The sequence below is a fragment of the Oncorhynchus clarkii genome, chromosome 32, assembly GCF_045791955.1.
Source record: "Oncorhynchus clarkii lewisi isolate Uvic-CL-2024 chromosome 32, UVic_Ocla_1.0, whole genome shotgun sequence".
NCBI lineage: Eukaryota > Metazoa > Chordata > Actinopteri > Salmoniformes > Salmonidae > Oncorhynchus > Oncorhynchus clarkii.
The window spans coordinates 31,433,215-31,452,713 of NC_092178.1; the positions used below are offsets into that span (position 1 = coordinate 31,433,215).

General features: G+C 42.5%; 1 protein-coding gene across 2 annotated transcripts in view; it reads left to right on the top strand.

The window, feature by feature from the left end:
* Positions 1-19,499, top strand: part of LOC139391739 (collagen alpha-1(XIV) chain-like) — a 98,864-nt gene that overhangs the window by 961 nt on the left and 78,404 nt on the right. For both annotated transcript variants that reach the window (XM_071139244.1, XM_071139243.1), the window contains exons 2-5: positions 1,816-1,941; positions 5,482-5,598; positions 9,334-9,474; positions 9,648-9,740. In XM_071139244.1, the coding sequence (XP_070995345.1) occupies positions 1,851-1,941; positions 5,482-5,598; positions 9,334-9,474; positions 9,648-9,740 (442 nt within the window). In that variant the 5' untranslated portion in view covers positions 1,816-1,850. The remainder of the gene's footprint in view (positions 1-1,815; positions 1,942-5,481; positions 5,599-9,333; positions 9,475-9,647; positions 9,741-19,499) is intronic.

Below are 19,499 nucleotides of genomic sequence, written 5' to 3' on the forward strand. Positions count from 1 at the left end.
TACATGAGCTCCAATACGATACAGGAACAATACGTTTTAGTTTGAAATGATTCCATGCGAATTGGTTTGATTAGAGAACGAGTCGAAGCGATTTGGTTTGATGTAATACGATACGATGCACTAACATTTGTTGCATAAACACGTACATTTTCTATTCTAAATTAAAATCTGCTGCTGATGGAGCTCATGAAATGGGCCTCTCTGAGCTGGATTTGTGTGTGTGTGTGGTGTGTGTGTGTGTAAATTATGTATGTATATGGTGTATGTACTATCTAGGCACCTTAGCTGAGCCATAAGAGAGACAAGGCATCTACCATCCCAATACCACTATCAGATTTGGGGGCAATGTAGCCTAGGTTTTTTGTCCACCCCCCCACTTTGGTTCTGAAATTGTCACCCACTAATTAACTTGTCATTTTTGCAGATTATGTGTTTGAGCTACTAATGTATCAATATTAGTTGTTTACAAATTTGTTATTACATAGCCAATGAATATATTGCACAACTTTGGATTCCACCCCATCTCAAAATGGAATTGTTTTGACCACTTGGAAGTTTTTACTGAGGGATCTTCTCTTCACCTCTTGCTTTGGCCATGCAGTGTGCCTCGTGTGATTACTGTCCTCATTATGAAATTATCAACTTTACCTTGTGTATCTACAAATAATTATATACACTGATTGTTTAAAGTAAAACTACCAAAACTATTGCTGATGGTGAACCTGAACAATACAAATAAAATCTATTGTAGTAAGCCCTGTTCAGCAGGTATAGCCAGATGAGAGTTTCCACTGGGTACAGACCTCAGTTCAACATCTAGTTTTGATTTACATTTGGTTGAGTTTTTAACTATCGTGAATTCAACATCATTGGATTACGTTTAAAAGATGGGTTAAAAAAAGAGAAAATGCCCTTACGTTAATGACTTTTAGCAAATCCAAACAGTTTTCCACGTTGATTCAACGTCATCACATTGCTTTTTTTGGGTTGAAATTATGAGGAAACAACACTGGGTTGTGTCTCAGGTAGCTTAATTTTATACCGGTAAAACACTATTTTCAAAAGCACATAGATAAAAATAACCTAGCAAATTACATAGGTTGCCACTCAACTAATAATGCCTAATATCACACACGCAAGCCATTTTAATGTTTGAATTCTGAAGGTGTCACGCAGATGTGCAAGATCAGGAACATCCTGGTCAGCATGCGAATCTGAGCACAATGTGCTGTTTGACTAGACTACTGATCTTGCCTGGGGTTGTTCGGCATGCAAAATGACATTTAGATCAATGACTGTCAACACAGTTACATCTAGTTCGACAGTGAAGGAGAGGACGCATCAGTTGTCACAAAATATGAGGTTTTTGGAAGGTAGAAAGAATTTAATATGAGAGAAAAAAAATTGTTGTGAACAGGCGATTTGTAATGTTACATTTGGACCTGTTTGGGGTCCACAAACCTACGCACTTAATCGGGGACCTATGCATATCTGTGAATTGTTACATCCATAAGAACTTTTCTAATTCCATCCCTTATTTTGAAAATGCATTAAAGGGATAGTTTGAGATTTTCAGTCAAGCTGTTACAGTTCTAGACTTCCAGTTATTGCGCTAACGCTATTTAGCATTGGCTCGCGAAACTACCTCTAACTTACTTCGTACTGGACGCAGACACATAAAAATGGTATCCACAAGTTCATCTGACTCTGGGAAGGTATAGATAATTGTGAAAACCCTAAATTATCCCTTTAATAATGGAAGTAATTTTTTTCTATAGCATCAAGCATTGTCATTCCCTTTTAATGTCTCCTCAGGTTTTCTGAGCTCCTCTCCTTTACCAGTGTGAAGGATGCAAGCTATAGGACTGAAGACGTGGGTATGGAGTCCTCTACTCTGTCTGGTTCTTATCTCTCTCTTACCTGTGCAAGCTCAGGGTCAAGGTAAACACAATCGTATAGGCTGCTCCTTATCCTCAGACGTCTGGTGTGTGTCTTTTTGATGTGCAGCTTTTGTCGAAGCATTTGTCTTTGTGTTGCTGTCACTTTGTGATTATTTTATTTCAAAGGGAAAAGTCACAATCTTCTGGTATATTGGCACATTTTTGTGTATAATATCACATCATTAACATTCCATTTGCAGTCGACTCAAGTGCTTTCAGAATGTGCTTTGACATGAACTACCTACCCTTACTGTATATATCTGCCTTTGACCTTAACCTTGTTGATGTGAAGAAGAATAAGAACTGCATCCTCAAACAGCTGCAGTTTGTTTATCTGGGCTTGTCTTGACACCGTTGCCCAGTCCTCAAGTGAAACAAACCACAGCATTCCTGTGCTAAGAGTGGACTCTGCGCTATGCTAACCTGGGCTACAGTATAGTGCCGCTTTGAGTTGTATTGTAGCATTACACCTTGGACAGTACAGTACACCAGAGAGGTTTAACTGAAAGCATCCAGACCTTACAGCGATCAACAAGGGAAGGAGGTCTGGTAACACAGGCCACTGTCACCCAACGGCATGTGGCCACATGCCCATCACCCAATATGCCCCTCCTTATAATCAATCAATCAAATGTATTTATAAAGCCCTTTTTACATCAGCCGATGTCACAAACTGCTATACAGAAACCCAGCCTAAAACCTCAAACAGAATTCAATGCAGATGTAAAAGCACGGTGGCTAGGAAAAACTCCCTAGAAAAGCTGGAACCTAGGAAAAAATCTAGAGAGGAACCAGGCCCTGAGGGGTGGCCAGTCCTCTTCTGGTTGTGCCAGGTGGAGATTACAACAGTACATGGCCAAGATGTTCAAATGTTCATAGATGACCAGCAGGATCAAATAATAATAAGCACAGTGGTTGTAGAGGGTGCAACAGGTCAGCACCTCAGGAGTAAATGTCAGATGGCTTTTCATAGTCGATCATTCAGAGTTCGAGACAGCAGGTGCGGTAGAGAGAGAGAGTCGAAAACAGCAGGTCCGGGACAAGGTAGCCCATCTGGTGAATAGGTCAGGGTTCCATAGCCATAGGCAGAACAGCTGAAACTGGAGCAGCAGCACGACCAGGTGGACTGGGGACAGCAAGGAGTCATCAGGCCAGGTAGTCCTGAGTCATGGTCCTAGGGACCAGGTCCTGCATGAGAAGAGAGAGAGAGGATTAGAGGGAGCATACTTAAATTCACACAGGACACCGGATAAGACAGGAGAAATACTCCAGATATAACAGACTGGCCCTAGCCCCCCGACACAAACTATTGCAGCATAATTACTGGAGGCTGAGACAGGAGGGGTCGGGAGACACTGTGGCCCCGTCCGACGATACTCCCAGACAGGGCCAACCAGGCAGGATATAACCCCACCCACCTTGCCAAAGCACAGCCCCCACACCACTAGAGGGATATATTCAAACCACCAACTTACTACGCTGAGACAAGGCAGAGTATAGCCCACTAAGATCTCCCCCATGGCACGAACCCGGGGGCGGGCGGCAACCCGGACAGGAAGATCACGTCAGTGACTCAACCCACTCAAGTGACACACCCCTCCTAGGGACGGCATGGAAGAGCACCAGTAAGCCAGTGACTCAGCCCCCGTAGTACGGTTAGAATTCCAGTGGAGAGAGGGGAACCGGTCAGGCAGAGACAGCAAGGGCTGTTCGTCTCTCCAGTGCCTTTCCATTTACCTTTACACCCTTGGGCCAGACTACACTCAATCATAGGACCTACTGAAGAGATGAGTCTTCAATAAAGACTTAAAGGTCGAGACCAGGTGTGCGTCTCTCACATGGATAGGCAGACCATTCTATAAAAATGTAGCTCTATAGTAGAAAGCCCTGCCTCCAGCTGTTTGCTTAGAAATTCTAGGGTCAATAAGGAGGCCTGTGTCTAGTCACCGTAGAGTACGTGTAGGTATGTACGGCAGGACCAAATCAGAAAGATAGGTAGGAGCAAGCCCATGTAATGCTTTGTGGGTTAGCAGTAAAAACCTTAAAATCAGCCCTAGCATTAACAGGAAGCCAGTGTAGAGAGGCTGGCACTGAAGTAACACATTTTCACAGATGATTTAAAATGCATTACACTTTCCATGTCTGACTTGTTCCAAACTTCCCATGGGTGCTTGAGGCCTCATAAACCCTCACCAGCCTTCTGTCTGTTTGCAAAAGACAGCTATGAAAAATATATATAAGAACTTAACCCTATCTTCACAAAGGCAAGTATTTTGTCTTGGAGATGTTGTACTATTAGTTTGTTTTGGAAATGTGCAAATGAATGCACCAAGTCTCTGAAGGTTTAAAAAAAAAAACACACACACAAACAACACAATTTCTAATTCTCTCACTCGGGGAAGCGACATTCTTCAGAGAAGAGGCATCTTTTTTTCAGAGAGAGTTAAGCCCTGCTGAATACCCACCCCCCATTTTCAGGTTGGTGAGCTCGGTACAGTATTATCATTTGCCTGTTTGCACCATGCACCATCTTCGGGCTCTTTACCTTCTGATGAGTTACTCCTTTCTATGCGCTTGATTGTATTGTTTCCATACCTACATTAATGTCTGAAGGTATTTAAAGAATACATTGGCAAAATATATATTGCCTGCTCTTAATGAGGACACAAACAAGACAAGTTTGTGTGACTTTGCAGTCTTTTCTGTTGTTACCAAATTGGATGGGGAATGTTTTTTTTGGGTGGTTTGTTTGTTTTTCTTTGGGATTTGGTAATGCCTATTACTGCCTGATGTGCAAAGCTGATGGGATGTTGACCCAAGAGGAAGTGGTGAAAGTGGTATATCGCTCTACTTGCAGATAGATATCTTCTTGAAGACAGGAATAAATGCTATTCCAGTGCCTTTCAATTTGTCGCTGCTGCAATTGAAAAAAAAAGGCACATTCTACTCTGAAAAGGCCTCAAAGTAAAGAGCACACTCTTTGTAATACAATCTCAATTCGACTGCTCCGGTGAAATGCAATCATGATGAGATCGGGGATGGTACTTTGGTGCTGAGATAAGTGCTTCACAAAAGACCCCCCGCCAAAAGAGATATGAGAGCTATCAATGGCAAAGGAAGGGAGAGAATGTGACTTTGCTTTTTTTGTGACATCTGTGGTACTCTTTGAATCTGTATCTTTTTAATTGGCCAAGATTCAATCTTTTAGGACTGTTGAAACACAGATGGAGAGTGCCTGTTACCTCGCCAAACACTGGCTGGAGTTCAATCTAACTGTTTCACAATCACTTTTAACTGGGGAATCTCGAGTTTCATGCATTTCCATTGGCAAAAAAATCCCCAAACCCTTCAAACTCTGCTAGTTACTGAATTTGGAGAATTATTTTTCAAAAAACATTGGTTTTTACGCCTCATTGAACTCCAACCACTGTCTTGGTGTCATTAACCATGCATTCAATATTACTTTTGAATACTATATACAAACGCTTCTTGAGTTAGTCAGTTATTGTAAAACTGTGTTTTCTGTCTTTTTTTTGTCTAGTTGCCACCCCACGAAGACTTCGTTTCAAAGTCCTGAGCGCAACCCAGCTGCATGTGTCATGGAAAGAACCGAAAGGAGAATTTGAAAGCTACAGATTTATTTATAGCACACAGTCAGGTAAGGTCCAGCAATGAGAACGAACGATCAAGTTACGATTCGGCCCTGAAGGAGGCTGTCTAACTTATGTTGCGTGTTTCACAACAGCTTTATACTTGCAGTGTGGAAAACATAATTACATATCAGCTAAACATAAGATGATAATGTAATCGGGTTATTACTCATCTCCTATGACATGAATGTCTTCTGGAGGTTTGACTATAGTCATGATAGTTGGAGTAGGAGTTGAAGAACACACAGACTGATGGGTAATAATCATGAAGAAAAGAGGAGAGTGGCACACACTTTTGTACACCCATTTTCTTATTGCAGTGAGAGAGCCAATGTTTTTGGCGTGCACTTGCAGTAAAGAAATAGGAGTACTTCAGAGTGTGTGATTTTCCTGTATTTTATAGTCACAATGAGAAATTAACCCCAAACATCGATTTTGTAATCTATAATAATCACTATGATTGATACACCTATTAGGTGACTCACTGTGTAGTACAGCCTACCATTTCACTTCTCAAGTTGTTCTTAAGGAAACATATTAATAAATGGCCCATTCTCAATGTATAGATTTACTCCATGACATTCCACCATGGCTTTTACTTTGTCCTTACTTGAAGCTGTAGCTTCAGTGGCTTGCCTGGCCTTGAGTTGGTGTTGGTCAAGATAATGGAGTAAGCGTCAGATAAGACTCAGTGAGCAGAGCAGAAGCAGCTGTATCTAAACTGCCTGAGGCCAGCCGGGGCATGGGACACAATCTCATCCCACCCCTGGCACCCTGCTGAACGAGCACATTTCCCCACCAAGCTGGCTTCCTCTGGTGAACTTCTCTTCATGCCAGCTGCAGAATGGAGGATATTTCAACCTTTTCTTCCAGACCTGGGTTCAAATAGTATTTGTTTATCTTTTTAAATGCTATGAGCTTTTGATCGAGCCTACCTGGAGTACGGGTGGTCGAGGCTGGCCCTTTTGGGGCTATTCCGTTGGTTCCTTTGCACCAGGGAAGCTCAATCTAGCGCAGCTGAAGTATTTTAGTATTTTAAAGAAAACTAATGCTATTTGAAACCAGGTCTGATTTCCCTCTTCTCTCTTTCTCTCCACCCCTGCAGTTCAGTGTTTGTCATTGCTCAGAATGGCATTCCAATTGCGGAGTCAGTCAGAGTTTTTATATTACGTGTGGGTTGAAATGGGAGCTCCTGAGAGAGGCTAGTCAGTGAGCCTTTGTTCGTTGAAGAAGACTTGCTTTGACAGTGGGTGACACCCGCAGACATACACAAATCATCATGATTGGGGTGGAATTGAATGCAGCACTGGATTGTGGGTAGTAACTCTTACTCCCTTCTCCAACACTTAGGGCTCTATTTTAACAAACCCAATGTAATGGTAAATCTTAGCACTGGCAGTAGCTCTATAGGTTTAGGGGTGTGTCAGAAATATTTTTGCTATTTTCACAACCAGAATTATAGCCGTAGTAGCTGGTAGTGGCACGAAAGGGTTAGGGTTTGATTAATACATAAATTGGAGGTGTGATGAGGGCTTGGCCACTCACTGGCCAATCAATACGCTTCATGGCTTAATACTGCATGCAGTGACAAGTTCTTTAGGTTATTGACAGTCTTTGCATTGTTGTCAATTTGGCAGGGGGCACGAAATATTCTCATCCTAGTCCATTGTGGATTGATATTACATTTATTAAATAGCATATGCTACAGTAATGAGTAATTGACAGTCAACATTGTTGAAATTGGCTTCAACGAGCATAGGCCTAAATGTATTTATGCATCCCATAAATTGTTTTGTATGTGTGAGGCATGTTCTCAATAAGCAAGATATAGCCTACCCTTGATATGGTGTTATAGGACTGACTGAATAATTTGAATATGTTTTGACGGAGCACGTCTTTGGTAGCCAGACAAGAGGCGCTCTTTGGAAATGGGGATGAATACAAGCTGAATGAAGTCTCACTGCAGTTAGGCCTATGTGAATTGTGAATAATGCAAAAGCATGAGGGCAAAAGCTTCACAAGTAGACCATTATTTTAGAAACCCTTTATCGATAGTCTCCTTGGCTAATGCATGGCCAGGATAAGAAATATAAAATAAAAAGGGGATATCCGCTCACATTTTTTACTGCTCCCAAATATGATCTTTTAATACAGCTTTGGTGATTAAGATGTATTTCAAAGCGGTCTCACGGGCCAAACTCTTAATCAATAGTCTTGGGTACTTACTGAATGCATTGGGCAGGACAAAAAAAAACAGCCTTCATTGAGAGGAGGGGAAGCAATGCTTGGATTTTAATCAAATGAAAGGAAATGAGGTTCAGGTTTAGGGACACAAAAAGAACACCTCTCTTGTTCCATGTGCATATTTGCGCATATGGGCTCTGTACATCACGGAAGGATAGGCTGCGCTTCTGCTGTCAAAATCCATGTCGTTACTGCTAAGACCAGCTTTTGGTTGGTCTTAAATATCCCCACCAGCGCTGCCTGAAATTGGCACTTTGGTGTACGTTTTTAAGGACACACTTCAGATATTGCCACCCCTCCCACCTCAGCGCAAGAGAGCTCATATAAGAAAGGTAAATTACCAATCCTGGCGCATGTGTTTGAAAGTAGCCGAGCGCCAGTCCAAATTGCCAATGAGCGTGATTTTGACATTGCGCTGGCTTAACACCAGCCGAAAATAGAGCCCTTACACTCCCATCTTCGTCAGGTTTCAAAATTCACATTGACTTGACCGTTATAAGATTCAGGGTAAGGTAAGTGTGACCACTGTGCATTTCTGATGCATTATGTATCATGTATAGGGAGTGTGCTGTATCAACACAGACATTTAGCTGAAAAATATAAAACAATCAGTGGTTTTCAAGTATGCTGTGGTCAATTCGGAAGTATTGGTCAATAATGCCTATGAATGACCTATGATGGACACACCCCCTCATTACATAGTTTTTTGAATAATCTTTTAACAAGATCTGGCAAGGTATGACACCCCCATTTCTACAACATGCCCACTCACTTCCATTTGCAACGTGTTGCCTTCAGGTCATGCAAAGCAGATGCACCATAATTGTAATAAAGGAGGAACTGTACGTGTCAGTGAACACGTGAAATATGAGTGTTAAATGTCATGATAATTGTAATTCTGTAGTTCTGTTCTGATATGCAGAACAAGAATGACGAAACCTAAGGTCAATGCATAAATAGTACATTTTAGCTACTTAGCTACATTACCTTAAGTGCTTCAATGCTCTGCCAGTGTCAATTGATCTAAATGGATTTGGAATCAGTAGGCGACACTGTGAGTGCATTCTCCTTTTTTTTTTTTTACAAACAGCCCTGTTAAGTTGTTTTTGAAGAGAGAGACAGTTGAGTGAGTCCAACTGAGGTTCTTCATGTGCTGTGGGTACTGCTTAAAATAATTCAGGTGTGTTGGAGCGCGGAGGCCTCTCTTTACTTGTCCTGCAGCAGCCGTTTAGCCGCTGACTAGTTCGTTTACTGCCAATATACCCCCGTAGCAGTAGTATCCTTCATTGCGACCAGCACGTCAACTCAACATCATTGTCATTCCTGACATTTCACCTGAAAAGGAGATTTCAAAAAAGTATAATTTAATTTTTTAATTTTTTTAAACTCTTTATTATGATAAACTCATTTTCAATAGAATGCATTTAATAAACAAATCAGAACACAAGTGAAACCAATTTCTAAGTTTGTTCTTGTTTGTTACTTTCATCCAATTACAGATGCAGAGGAGACTGAACTAGAGATGACAAAAAAGGAAGCCAAAGTGATCATAAACTTTGACCCCAGAATGTTGTACACAGTCAAGGTCACTGCTGTGAAAGGTGCTCAAGAGAGCAAGCCACTTCAAGGAACATTTAAGAGTGAGAAGAGCCTTTTAACTTTTACAACTTATTCTATGATTTCATGAGGTTGTTTATCAAAGGAAATAGTTGATCTGTATGATTGCCATTGTTCTAACATCTTTGACAAAATGTATTCTACAGTATAATGTGTCAATGGAAATGTGTTTGGTTTGTTTTTGCCCAACTTTCAGAGCCTGACAATGAGAATGTACAGCCCCAGAATGTACGACCCAAAAACCAGAAAGACACCAGTGTCACCGAGGAGAACAATGAGATATCTGAAGGTAAGGTGGAAGGTATGAGTGACCAACCTCTGAAATCTGGAAATTGCTGTGGCTCAGTCTTCAAATCGCAATTCAAAACCTGGATTTCAACCAGGATCTCAGCATAGAGAAGATTCACTTGACGACACACAGGTAAGTTTGAGCTCCAGAGGCCTCTTGGTTGGTGCTGAGGCTATCCCTAGCGGTGGAGTGGACTGCTGTACATTTGTCATTGGGAGTGGATGCGACAATTAGAAATCATTGCCCTTGTGATATTTTTGTTTGAACTTTTCTGAAGAAGAAAGGCCTTGAATGTGATCCTCATTCCCACTCGCTCTTTGGAGAAACAACTGCAATGTGCTTCATTTCAAGTAGACTTTGAAGGAAAGTTCAGGGTTGGAAAATGGTCCATTAAAAATGAGCACAGTACATTTCAAAGCATTTTGGAGCAATGATCTACTTGTGATTGCTGTGTTGCACAAAACCAAGGTAAACCTTAACTATTTTCCTTTTAAAATGAGCATGACGTTGTTATAAATCTGTCATGATAAATGATCGCCCAGGATCTAAAAACAGGAATGACGAAGTTTACCAACAGTCATCACGAACCACCAAACATGGTTGTAGATGTCTATACAATTTTCAGAGAAGAAACAACAGTAGAATACACACATACATTACATCAAATAAATAGTGCATTAACCCTGATAGAAAGCTGGAGTGTCATAGCTGTAGTGCCCCAACTGAAATAACCTTTACCCTTACAGATGTTATGTATGCAATAGTTGCAGAGGTGTTTTAACACTCGTTCAAACAGATAAAAGAGATGTAAAGGACTAAGTATTGATTCTTTGCAACGGATTGATCTCAAAGTGTCTGAACAGAGTTGTCTGCAAGAAAACAATTTTCTGCCACATTATTGCAACTTGCCTGTATTCAGCGTTATTTAAAAAAAACAGGGATTTTGTAAGAGCTGTTGGTGGGCTGAAACAGGCTATTAGTGGGAGATTTAGGAGTTTGTTTTCAGACAAAGAGCGTAACAGTGTTTATAAAACTCCTGTGGTGTGTGTGTCTCATGGCGACCTGGACCTCGTCTGTGTTTCTGGCATAAAGAGCTATGATTTGGCCGAGGTGTCAAAAAGTAGTTGAGGGAAGGCTTTGCAATTATGGAATGTGGTGTAAGGATCCCTGTGGTGCTTTGAGATCTGCGATGGATCACCTGCCGTCTCTTAAAATGCCTATGGGTAAAAGACAGAAGGTGGAAACTAACTCGAGATATAATGATGCTGCTTTGGTTTCTCCCTCACTCCATCTTCTTTCTCTCTTTTCCTCCTCTTTCTTATCCTCTCAAGCTCTCATTTATTCCTCCTCGCTGTTTCTCTCCTTTTTCTCTTTCTCCCTCCCTCGGCACTCTCCCTCGCTCTATCCATTGCATGTAGACAATTGACACAGGCAGCTATCTCCTTGCCCACACTTGCAGAATACCGTTGCTATGTTATCGTGGGGCCCGTTCAAGGATGTCTCCAGCCTTGGTAAGTAAACCCCCTGTAGCTCCCTGCCTGCTTGCCTGCCTGCCTGGGTGTGCAGGGATGCCAGAGGGCATACAGGTGTGCCCAAGGCCTGGCAGATGCCTCAGTCCCACACAACCTAGCACTTAGCTCCATGCATATCCTCTCTGAACTGGTCCCAGGAAGGATACTGGACTCTGATATTGATGCCCTAATTGAATATTCTGGGGCCAAACTTCTGGGGCCACTTCCGACGTGGCGGTGGTGTCATAAGGGACATATACAAGTGATTAAGGCCATATGACTCATGCGTCACCATGGCAGCGCTTATGTTGTGCAGGGCTCGGGGTTCATTGACACATTATTGAGCAGAAAAATGATTGGTGTCAGTCAGTTAAAGCATAAAATGGCGTAGTTTATGTATGACACATTTATTTTCAGCCCCTTTTGGCTCAAGAGGAATAGACGGTTATGGGCGTGTGCTGTGTGGTATATTACAGTGCCGTAACATTATCATAGGTATTACTTAACCTCTTAATTTCATTCCAGTTTGTGCTTCCAATGCCAGCTTTTAGGTATATTCTATTGGCAGCAGCATAAGCAGTTACCAGTACCAGACCATATCCTTTACCTTTCAGCTAGACTGCTTTCAGTTCCTGCTACCTGCTCAAGTTAGCATTACCTTATCTGCCCTGTCGCGTTGGGGTCAAGGAAAATATTACGCCTCCTCAATGTCCCTTAACTAGCAGGTGGTTGGGGAAGTGGTACAACCAGACAGTATTACGCTGCGATGACATGTCCCATTTGTTTAACTTTAATTACACGGTCATTTGTTCACACGGAGGCAATTGGACCGTATCCGGAGAGGCCGGCGAGATAATGAGATCACAGCTTGCTCCTGATGTCCCCCACTCATCAGGGGACCCTAACGAGCTGTAGTGTCGCCCCCAGGAACCACAGGTTATATTTTAAGCATGAAAGACTTTTAGTGGTCTCCAGTAGCCTACAGACAGAGCTGCTTAGAGGACAGAGAGGTTCTCTCTAGTCTCATGAATAACAGCTGAGAGATGTGGACAGAAGATGTAATGGTAGTGGTATCATTTGAGGCCATGTTTAGTGAATGAGGAGATCGTTATCTTGCCTTTCTGTTGGTTAAGATGTGATTGAATATCTGTGCAGTAGTGGATAAAAATGTGACAGTTTGCACTAATTCAGCACTAACAGGCATGGATTACTTTCCAAATTCTCTTGGATGTCTGGAAAACACAGTGTTTTCATAAGACATAAGAACAGCCCAAGATAAAATAATATAGCTACAGTATCCCTATAACCATGGGCACAGTCACAGACATGGTTTTGAAGGCTGAACTAGTACAACTGTTGGACTTCTCTGTTCGGTGTCAAAGGCACAGGATTCCATAAATGTTCATTTATAATTCCTTCTAATTAATTTGTTTGGTAACAGGCTGTATAGTACCTTTGATATTCAGCCTTTATGCTGTCCATTTAAGACTTGCAGGAAAACTGTTAAGTGAAAATAATTTGATAGACAAATGGAGCATTGGAACTTTTATGCTGGACCATAATCAAATCAAATGTATTTATGTAGCCCTTCTTACATCAGCTGATATACCAAGGTGCTGTACAGAAACCCAGCCTAAAACCCCAAACAGCAAGCAATGCAGGTGTAGAAGCACGGTGGCTAGGAAAAACTCCCTAGAAAGGCCAAAACCTAGGAAGAAACCTAGAGAGGAACCAGGACATGAGGGGTGGCCAGTCCTCTTCTGGCTGTGCCGAGTGGAGATTATAACAGAACATGGCCAAGATGTTCAAATGTTCATAAATGACCAGCATGGTCAAATAATAGTAATCACAGTGAACAGGTCAGGGTTCCATAGCCGCAGGCAGAACAGTTGAAACTGGAGCAGCAGCACAGCCAGTTGGATTGGGGACAACAAGGAGTCATCATGCCAGGTAGTCCTGAGGCATGGTCCAAGGGCTCAGGTCCTCCGAGAGAGAGAAAGAAAGAGATAAAGAGAGAATTAGAGAGAGCATACTTAAATTCACACAGGCAACAGGATAAGACAGGAGATATACTCCAGATATAACAGACTGACCCTAGCCCTACCACTGCAGCATAAATACTGGAGGCTGAGACAGGAGGGATCAGGAGACACTGTGGCCCCATCCGATGATAACCCCAGACAGGGCCAAACAGGCAGGATATAACCACACCCACTTTGCCAAAGCACAGCCACTAGAGGGATATCTTCAACCACCAACTTACCATCCAGAGATAAGGCTGAGTATAGCCCACAAAGATCTCAGCCACAGCACAACCCAAGGGAGAGCGCCAACCCAGACAGGAAGACCACGTCAGTGACTCAACCCACTCAAGTGACACACCCCTCCTAGGGACGGCATGGAAGAGAACCAGTAAGCCAGTGACTCAGCCCCTGTAATAGGGTTAGAGGCAGAGAATCCCAGTGGACAGAGGGGAACCGGCCAGGCAGAGACAGCAAGGGCGGTTCGTTGCTCCAGTGACTTTCCATTCACCTTCACACTCCTGGGCCAGACTACACTCAATCATAAGAACCTACTGAAGAGATGAGTCTTCAATGAAGACTTAAAGGTTGAGACCGAGTCTGCGTCTCTCACATGGGTAGGCAGACCATTCCATAAAAATGGAGCTCTATAGGAGAAAGCCCTGCCTCCAGCTGTTTGCTTAGAAATTCTAGGGACAATTAGGAGGCCTGCGTCTTGTGACCGTAGCGTGCGTGTAGGTATGTACGGCAGGACCAAATCGGAAAGATAGTTAGGAGCAAGCCCATGTACTGCTTTGTAGGTTAGCAGTAAAACCTTGAAATCAGCCCTTGCCTTAACAGGAAGCCAGTGTTGGGAGGCTAGCACTGGAGTAATATGATCACATTTTTTTGGTTCTAGTCAAGATTCTATCAGCCGTATTTAGCACTAACTGCAGTTTATTTAGTGCTTTATCCGGGTAGCCGGAAAGTAGAGCATTGCAGTAATCTAACCTAGAAGTAACAAAAGCATGGATTAATTTTTCTGCATAATTTTTGGACAGACAATTTCTGATTATTTCAATGTTACGTAAACGGAAAAAAGCTGTCCTTGAAACAGTCTTGATATGTTCGTCAAAAGAGAGATCAGGGTCCAGAGTAACGCCGAGGTCCTTCACAGTTTTATTTGAGACGACTGTACAACCATCAAGATTAGTTGTCAGATTTAACAGAAGATCTCTTTGTTTCTTGGGATCTGGAACAAGCATCTCTGTTTTGTCCGAGTTTAAAAGTAGAACATTTGCAGCCATCCACTTCCTTATGTCTGAAACACAGGCTTCCAACGAGGGCAATTTTGGGGCTTCACCATGTTTCATTGAAATGTACAGCCGTGTGTCATCCGCATAGCTGTGAAAGTTAACATTTTATTTTCGACTGACATCCCCAAGAGGTCAAATATACAGTGAAAACAATAGTGGTCCTAAAACGGAATCTTGAGGAACACCGACATTTACAGTTGATTTGTCAGAGGACAAACTATTCACAGAGACAAACTGATATCTTTCCGACAGATAAGATCTAAACCAGGCCAGAACTTGAACGTGTAGATCAATTTGGGTTTCCAATCTCTTTTCAGTAGATTAGTTGGAATAGGGTCCAGTATGCAGCTTGAAGGTTTAGAGACCATGATTTTTTTCATCATTGTGTCAAGAGATATAGTACTAAAACACTTGAGTGTCTCCCTTGATCCTAGGTCCTGGCTGAGTTGTGCAGACTCAGGACAACTGAGCTTTTGAGGAATACGCAGATTTAAAGAGGAGTCCGTAATTTGCTTTCTATTGATCATTATATTTTCATCAAAGAAGTTCATGAATTTATTACAGCTGAAGTGAAAGCCATCCTCTCTTGGGGAATGCTGCTTTTTAGTTAGCTTTGCGACAGTATCAAACATTTATTTTGGATTGTTCTTATTTTCCTCAATTAAGTTGGAAAAATAGGATGATCGAGCAGCAGTGAGGGCTCTTCGATACTGCACGGTACTGTCTTTCCAAGCTAGTCGGAAGACTTCCAGTTTGGTGTGGCGCCATTTCCGTTCCAATTTTCTGGAAGCTTGCTTCAGAGCTCGGGTATTTTCTCTATACCAGGGAGCTACAGTGCCTTGCGAAAGTATTCGGCCCCCTTGAACTTTGCGACCTTTTGCCACATTTCAGGCTTCAAACATAAAGATATAAAACTGTATTTTTTTTGTGAAGAATCAACAACAAGTGGGACACAATCATGAAGTGGAACGACATTTATTGGATATTTCAAACTTTTTTAACAAATCAAATACTGAAAAATTGCGCGTGCAAAATTATTCAGCCCCTTTACTTTCAGTGCAGCAAACTCTCTCCAGAAGTTCAGTGAGGATCTCTGAATGATCCAATGTTGACCTAAATGACTAATGATGATAAATACAATCCACCTGTGTGTAATCAAGTCTCCGTATAAATGCACCTGCACTGTGATAGTCTCAGAGGTCCGTTAAAAGCGCAGAGAGCATCATGAAGAACAAGGAACACACCAGGCAGGTCCGAGATACTGTTGTGAAGAAGTTTAAAGCCGGATTTGGATACAAAAAGATTTCCCAAGCTTTAAACATCCCAAGGAGCACTGTGCAAGCGATAATATTAAAATGGAAGGAGTATCAGACCACTGCAAATCTACCAAGACCTGGCCGTCCCTCTAAACTTTCAGCTCATACAAGGAGAAGACTGATCAGAGATGCAGCCAAGAGGCCCATGATCACTCTGGATGAACTGCAGAGATCTACAGCTGAGGTGGGAGACTCTGTCCATAGGACAACAATCAGTCGTATATTGCACAAATCTGACCTTTATGGAAGAGTGGCAAGAAGAAAGCCATTTCTTAAATATATCCATAAAAAGTGTTGTTTAAAGTTTGCCACAAGCCACCTGGGAGACACACCAAACATGTGGAAGAAGGTGCTCTGGTCAGATGAAACCAAAATTGAACTTTTTGGCAACAATGCAAAACGTTATGTTTGGCGTAAAAGCAGCACAGCTCATCACCCTGAACACACCATCCCCACTGTCAAACATGGTGGTGGCAGCATCATGGTTTGGGCCTGCTTTTCTTCAGCAGGGACAGGGAAGATGGTTAAAATTGATGGGAAGATGGATGGAGCCAAATACAGGACCATTCTGGAAGAAAACCTGATGGAGTCTGCAAAAGACCTGAGACTGGGACGGAGATTTGTCTTCCAACAAGACAATGATCCAAAACATAAAGCAAAATCTACAATGGAATGGTTCAAAAATAAACATATCCAGGTGTTAGAATGGCCAAGTCAAAGTCCAGACCTGAATCCAATCGAGAATCTGTGGAAAGAACTGAAAACTGCTGTTCACAAATGCTCTCCATCCAACCTCACTGAGCTCGAGCTGTTTTGCAAGGAGGAATGGGAAAAAATGTCAGTCTCTCGATGTGCAAAACTGATAGAGACATACCCCAAGCGACTTACAGCTGTAATCGCAGCAAAAGGTGGCGCTACAAAGTATTAACTTAAGGGGGCTGAATAATTTTGCACGCCCAATTTTTCAGTTTTTGATTTGTTAAAAAAGTTTGAAATATCCAATAAATGTCGTTCCACTTCATGATTGTGTCCCACTTGTTGTTGATTCTTCACAAAAAAATACATCTTTATGTTTGAAGCCTGAAATGTGGCAAAAGGTCGCAAAGTTCAAGGGGGCCGAATACTTTCGCAAGGCACTGTAGTTTCTTATGAGAAATGTTTTTAGGGGTGCAACTGCATCTAGGGTATTGCGCAAGGTTAAATTGAGTTCCTCAGTTAGGTGGTTAACTGATTTTTGTCCTCTGACGTCCTTGGGTAGGCTGAGGGAGTCTGGAAGGGCATCAAGGAATCTTTCGGTTGTCTGAGAATTTATAGCACGACTTTTGATGCTCCTTGGTTGGGGTCTGAGCAGATTATTTGTTGCGATTGCAAACGTAATAAAATGGTTGTCCGATAGTCCAGGATTATGAGGAAAAACATTAAGATCCACAACATTTATTCCATGGGACAAAACTAGGTCCAGAGTATGACTGTGGCAGTGAGTCGCTCCGGAGACATGTTGGACAAAACCCACTGAGTCGATGATGGCTCCGAAAGCCTTTTGGAGTGGGTCTGTGGAATTTTCCATGTGAATATTAAAGTCACCAAAAATTTGAATATTATCTGCTATGACTACAAGGTCCGATAGGAATTCAGGGAACTCAGTGAGGAATACTGTATATGACCCAGGAGGCCTTTAAACAGTAGCTATAAAAAGTGATTGAGTAGGCTGCATAGATTTCATGACTAGAAGCTCAAAAGACGAACATTTTTTTTTTTTTGTAAATTGAAATGTGCTATTGTAAAGGTTAGCAACACCTCCACATTTATGGGATGCGCGAGGGATATGGTCACTAGTGTAACCAGGAGGTGAGGCCTCATTTAACACAGTAGATTCATCAGGCTTAGCCATGTTTCAGTCAGGCCAATCACATCAAGATTATGATCAGTGATTAGTTCATTGACTATAACTGCCTTGGAAGTGAGGGATCTAACATTAAGTAGCCCTAAATTGTGATGTGAGGTATCACAATCTCTTTCAATAATGTCAGGAATGGAGGTCTTTATTCTAGTGAGATTGCAAAGGCGAACACCGCCATGTTTAGTTTTACCCAACCTAGGTCGAGGCACAGACACGGTCTCAATGGGGATAGCTGAGCTGACTACACTGACTGTGCTTGTGGCAGACTCCACTAAGCTGGCAGGGCTGGCTAACAGCCTGCTGCCTGGCCTGCACCCTATTTCATTGTGGAGCTAGGGGAGTTAGAGCCCTGTCTATGTTCGTAGATTAGATGAGAGCACCCCTCCAGCTAGGATAGGGTCCATCACTCCTCAACAGGCCAGGCTTGGTCCTGTTTGTGGGTGAGTCCCAGAAAGAGGGCCAATTATCTACAAATTCTATCTTTTGGGAGGGGCAGAAAATAGTTTTCAACCAGCGATTGAGTTGTGAGAGCTCATCACTCCCCCTAACTGGGAGGGGGCCAGAGACAATTACTCGATGCCGACACATCTTTCTAGCTGATTTACACGCTGAATCTATGTTGCGCTTGGTGACCTCTGACTGTTTCATCCTAACATAATTTTTGCCGACGTGGATAACAATATCCCTATACTCTCTACACTCGCCAGTTTTAGCTTTAGCCAGCACCATCTTCAGATTAGCCTTAATGTCAGTAGCCTTGCCCCCTGGTAAACAGTGTATGATCACTGGATATTTCGTTTTAAGTCTAAGGCTGCGGGTAATGGAGTCGCCAATGACTAGGGTTTTTAATTTGTCAGAGCTAATGGTGGGAGGCTTCGGCGTCTCAGACCCCGTAACGGGAGGAGTAAAGACCAGAGAAGGCTCAGCCTCTGACTCCGACTCGCTGCTTAATGGGGAGAACCGGTTGAAAGTTTCTGTCAGCTGAATGAGCGACACCGGTTGAGCATTCCTAAAGCATTTCCCTCCAGAAGACATGAGAAAGTTGTCCGGCTGCGGGGACCGTGCGAGGGGATTTATACGAACGTTACTATCTGTACTTACTGGTGGCACAGACGCTGTTTCATCCTTTCCTACACTGAAATTACCCTTGCCTGACGATTGCTCCTGAAGCTGGGCTTGCAGCACAGCTATCCTAGCCATAAGGCGACCGTTCTCCTGTATATTATGAATACAGCGATTGCAATTAGAAGGCATCATGTTAATGTTACTACTTAGCTTCGGCTGGTGGAGGTCCTCACAACTACATCCAGATAAAGTGCCCGGGGTGAAAAAGTTGAATGATAAAAAGTTGAGTGAGGGAAAAACAAAAAATATAAATGGTAATTAAAAAGAAAAACCGTAAAGTTGTCAGGTAGCAAAGTAAGGTTAGCAACAAAACACACAGCAGCACGTAAACAAGTCTGCAAGTTGTGAACGGAAATGACAGCGATCAGTCAAAAAATGATGAGTGAGATAGGGATACTAGGTATACTACTTCCTATTGAGAGAGGCATTGTGTCATTCATAGGATGGTGTTATGACAGGTTTTATAACAGTTTCATGGCACAAAAAAAATACCTGGCTGGCTCAGTCAGTCAGCTTGTTGTGAAAGGAACCCGTTTACTCTATATGGCTCTAGATCAGGGATGGCCAACATTGATGGGGTTGGAGGCCACA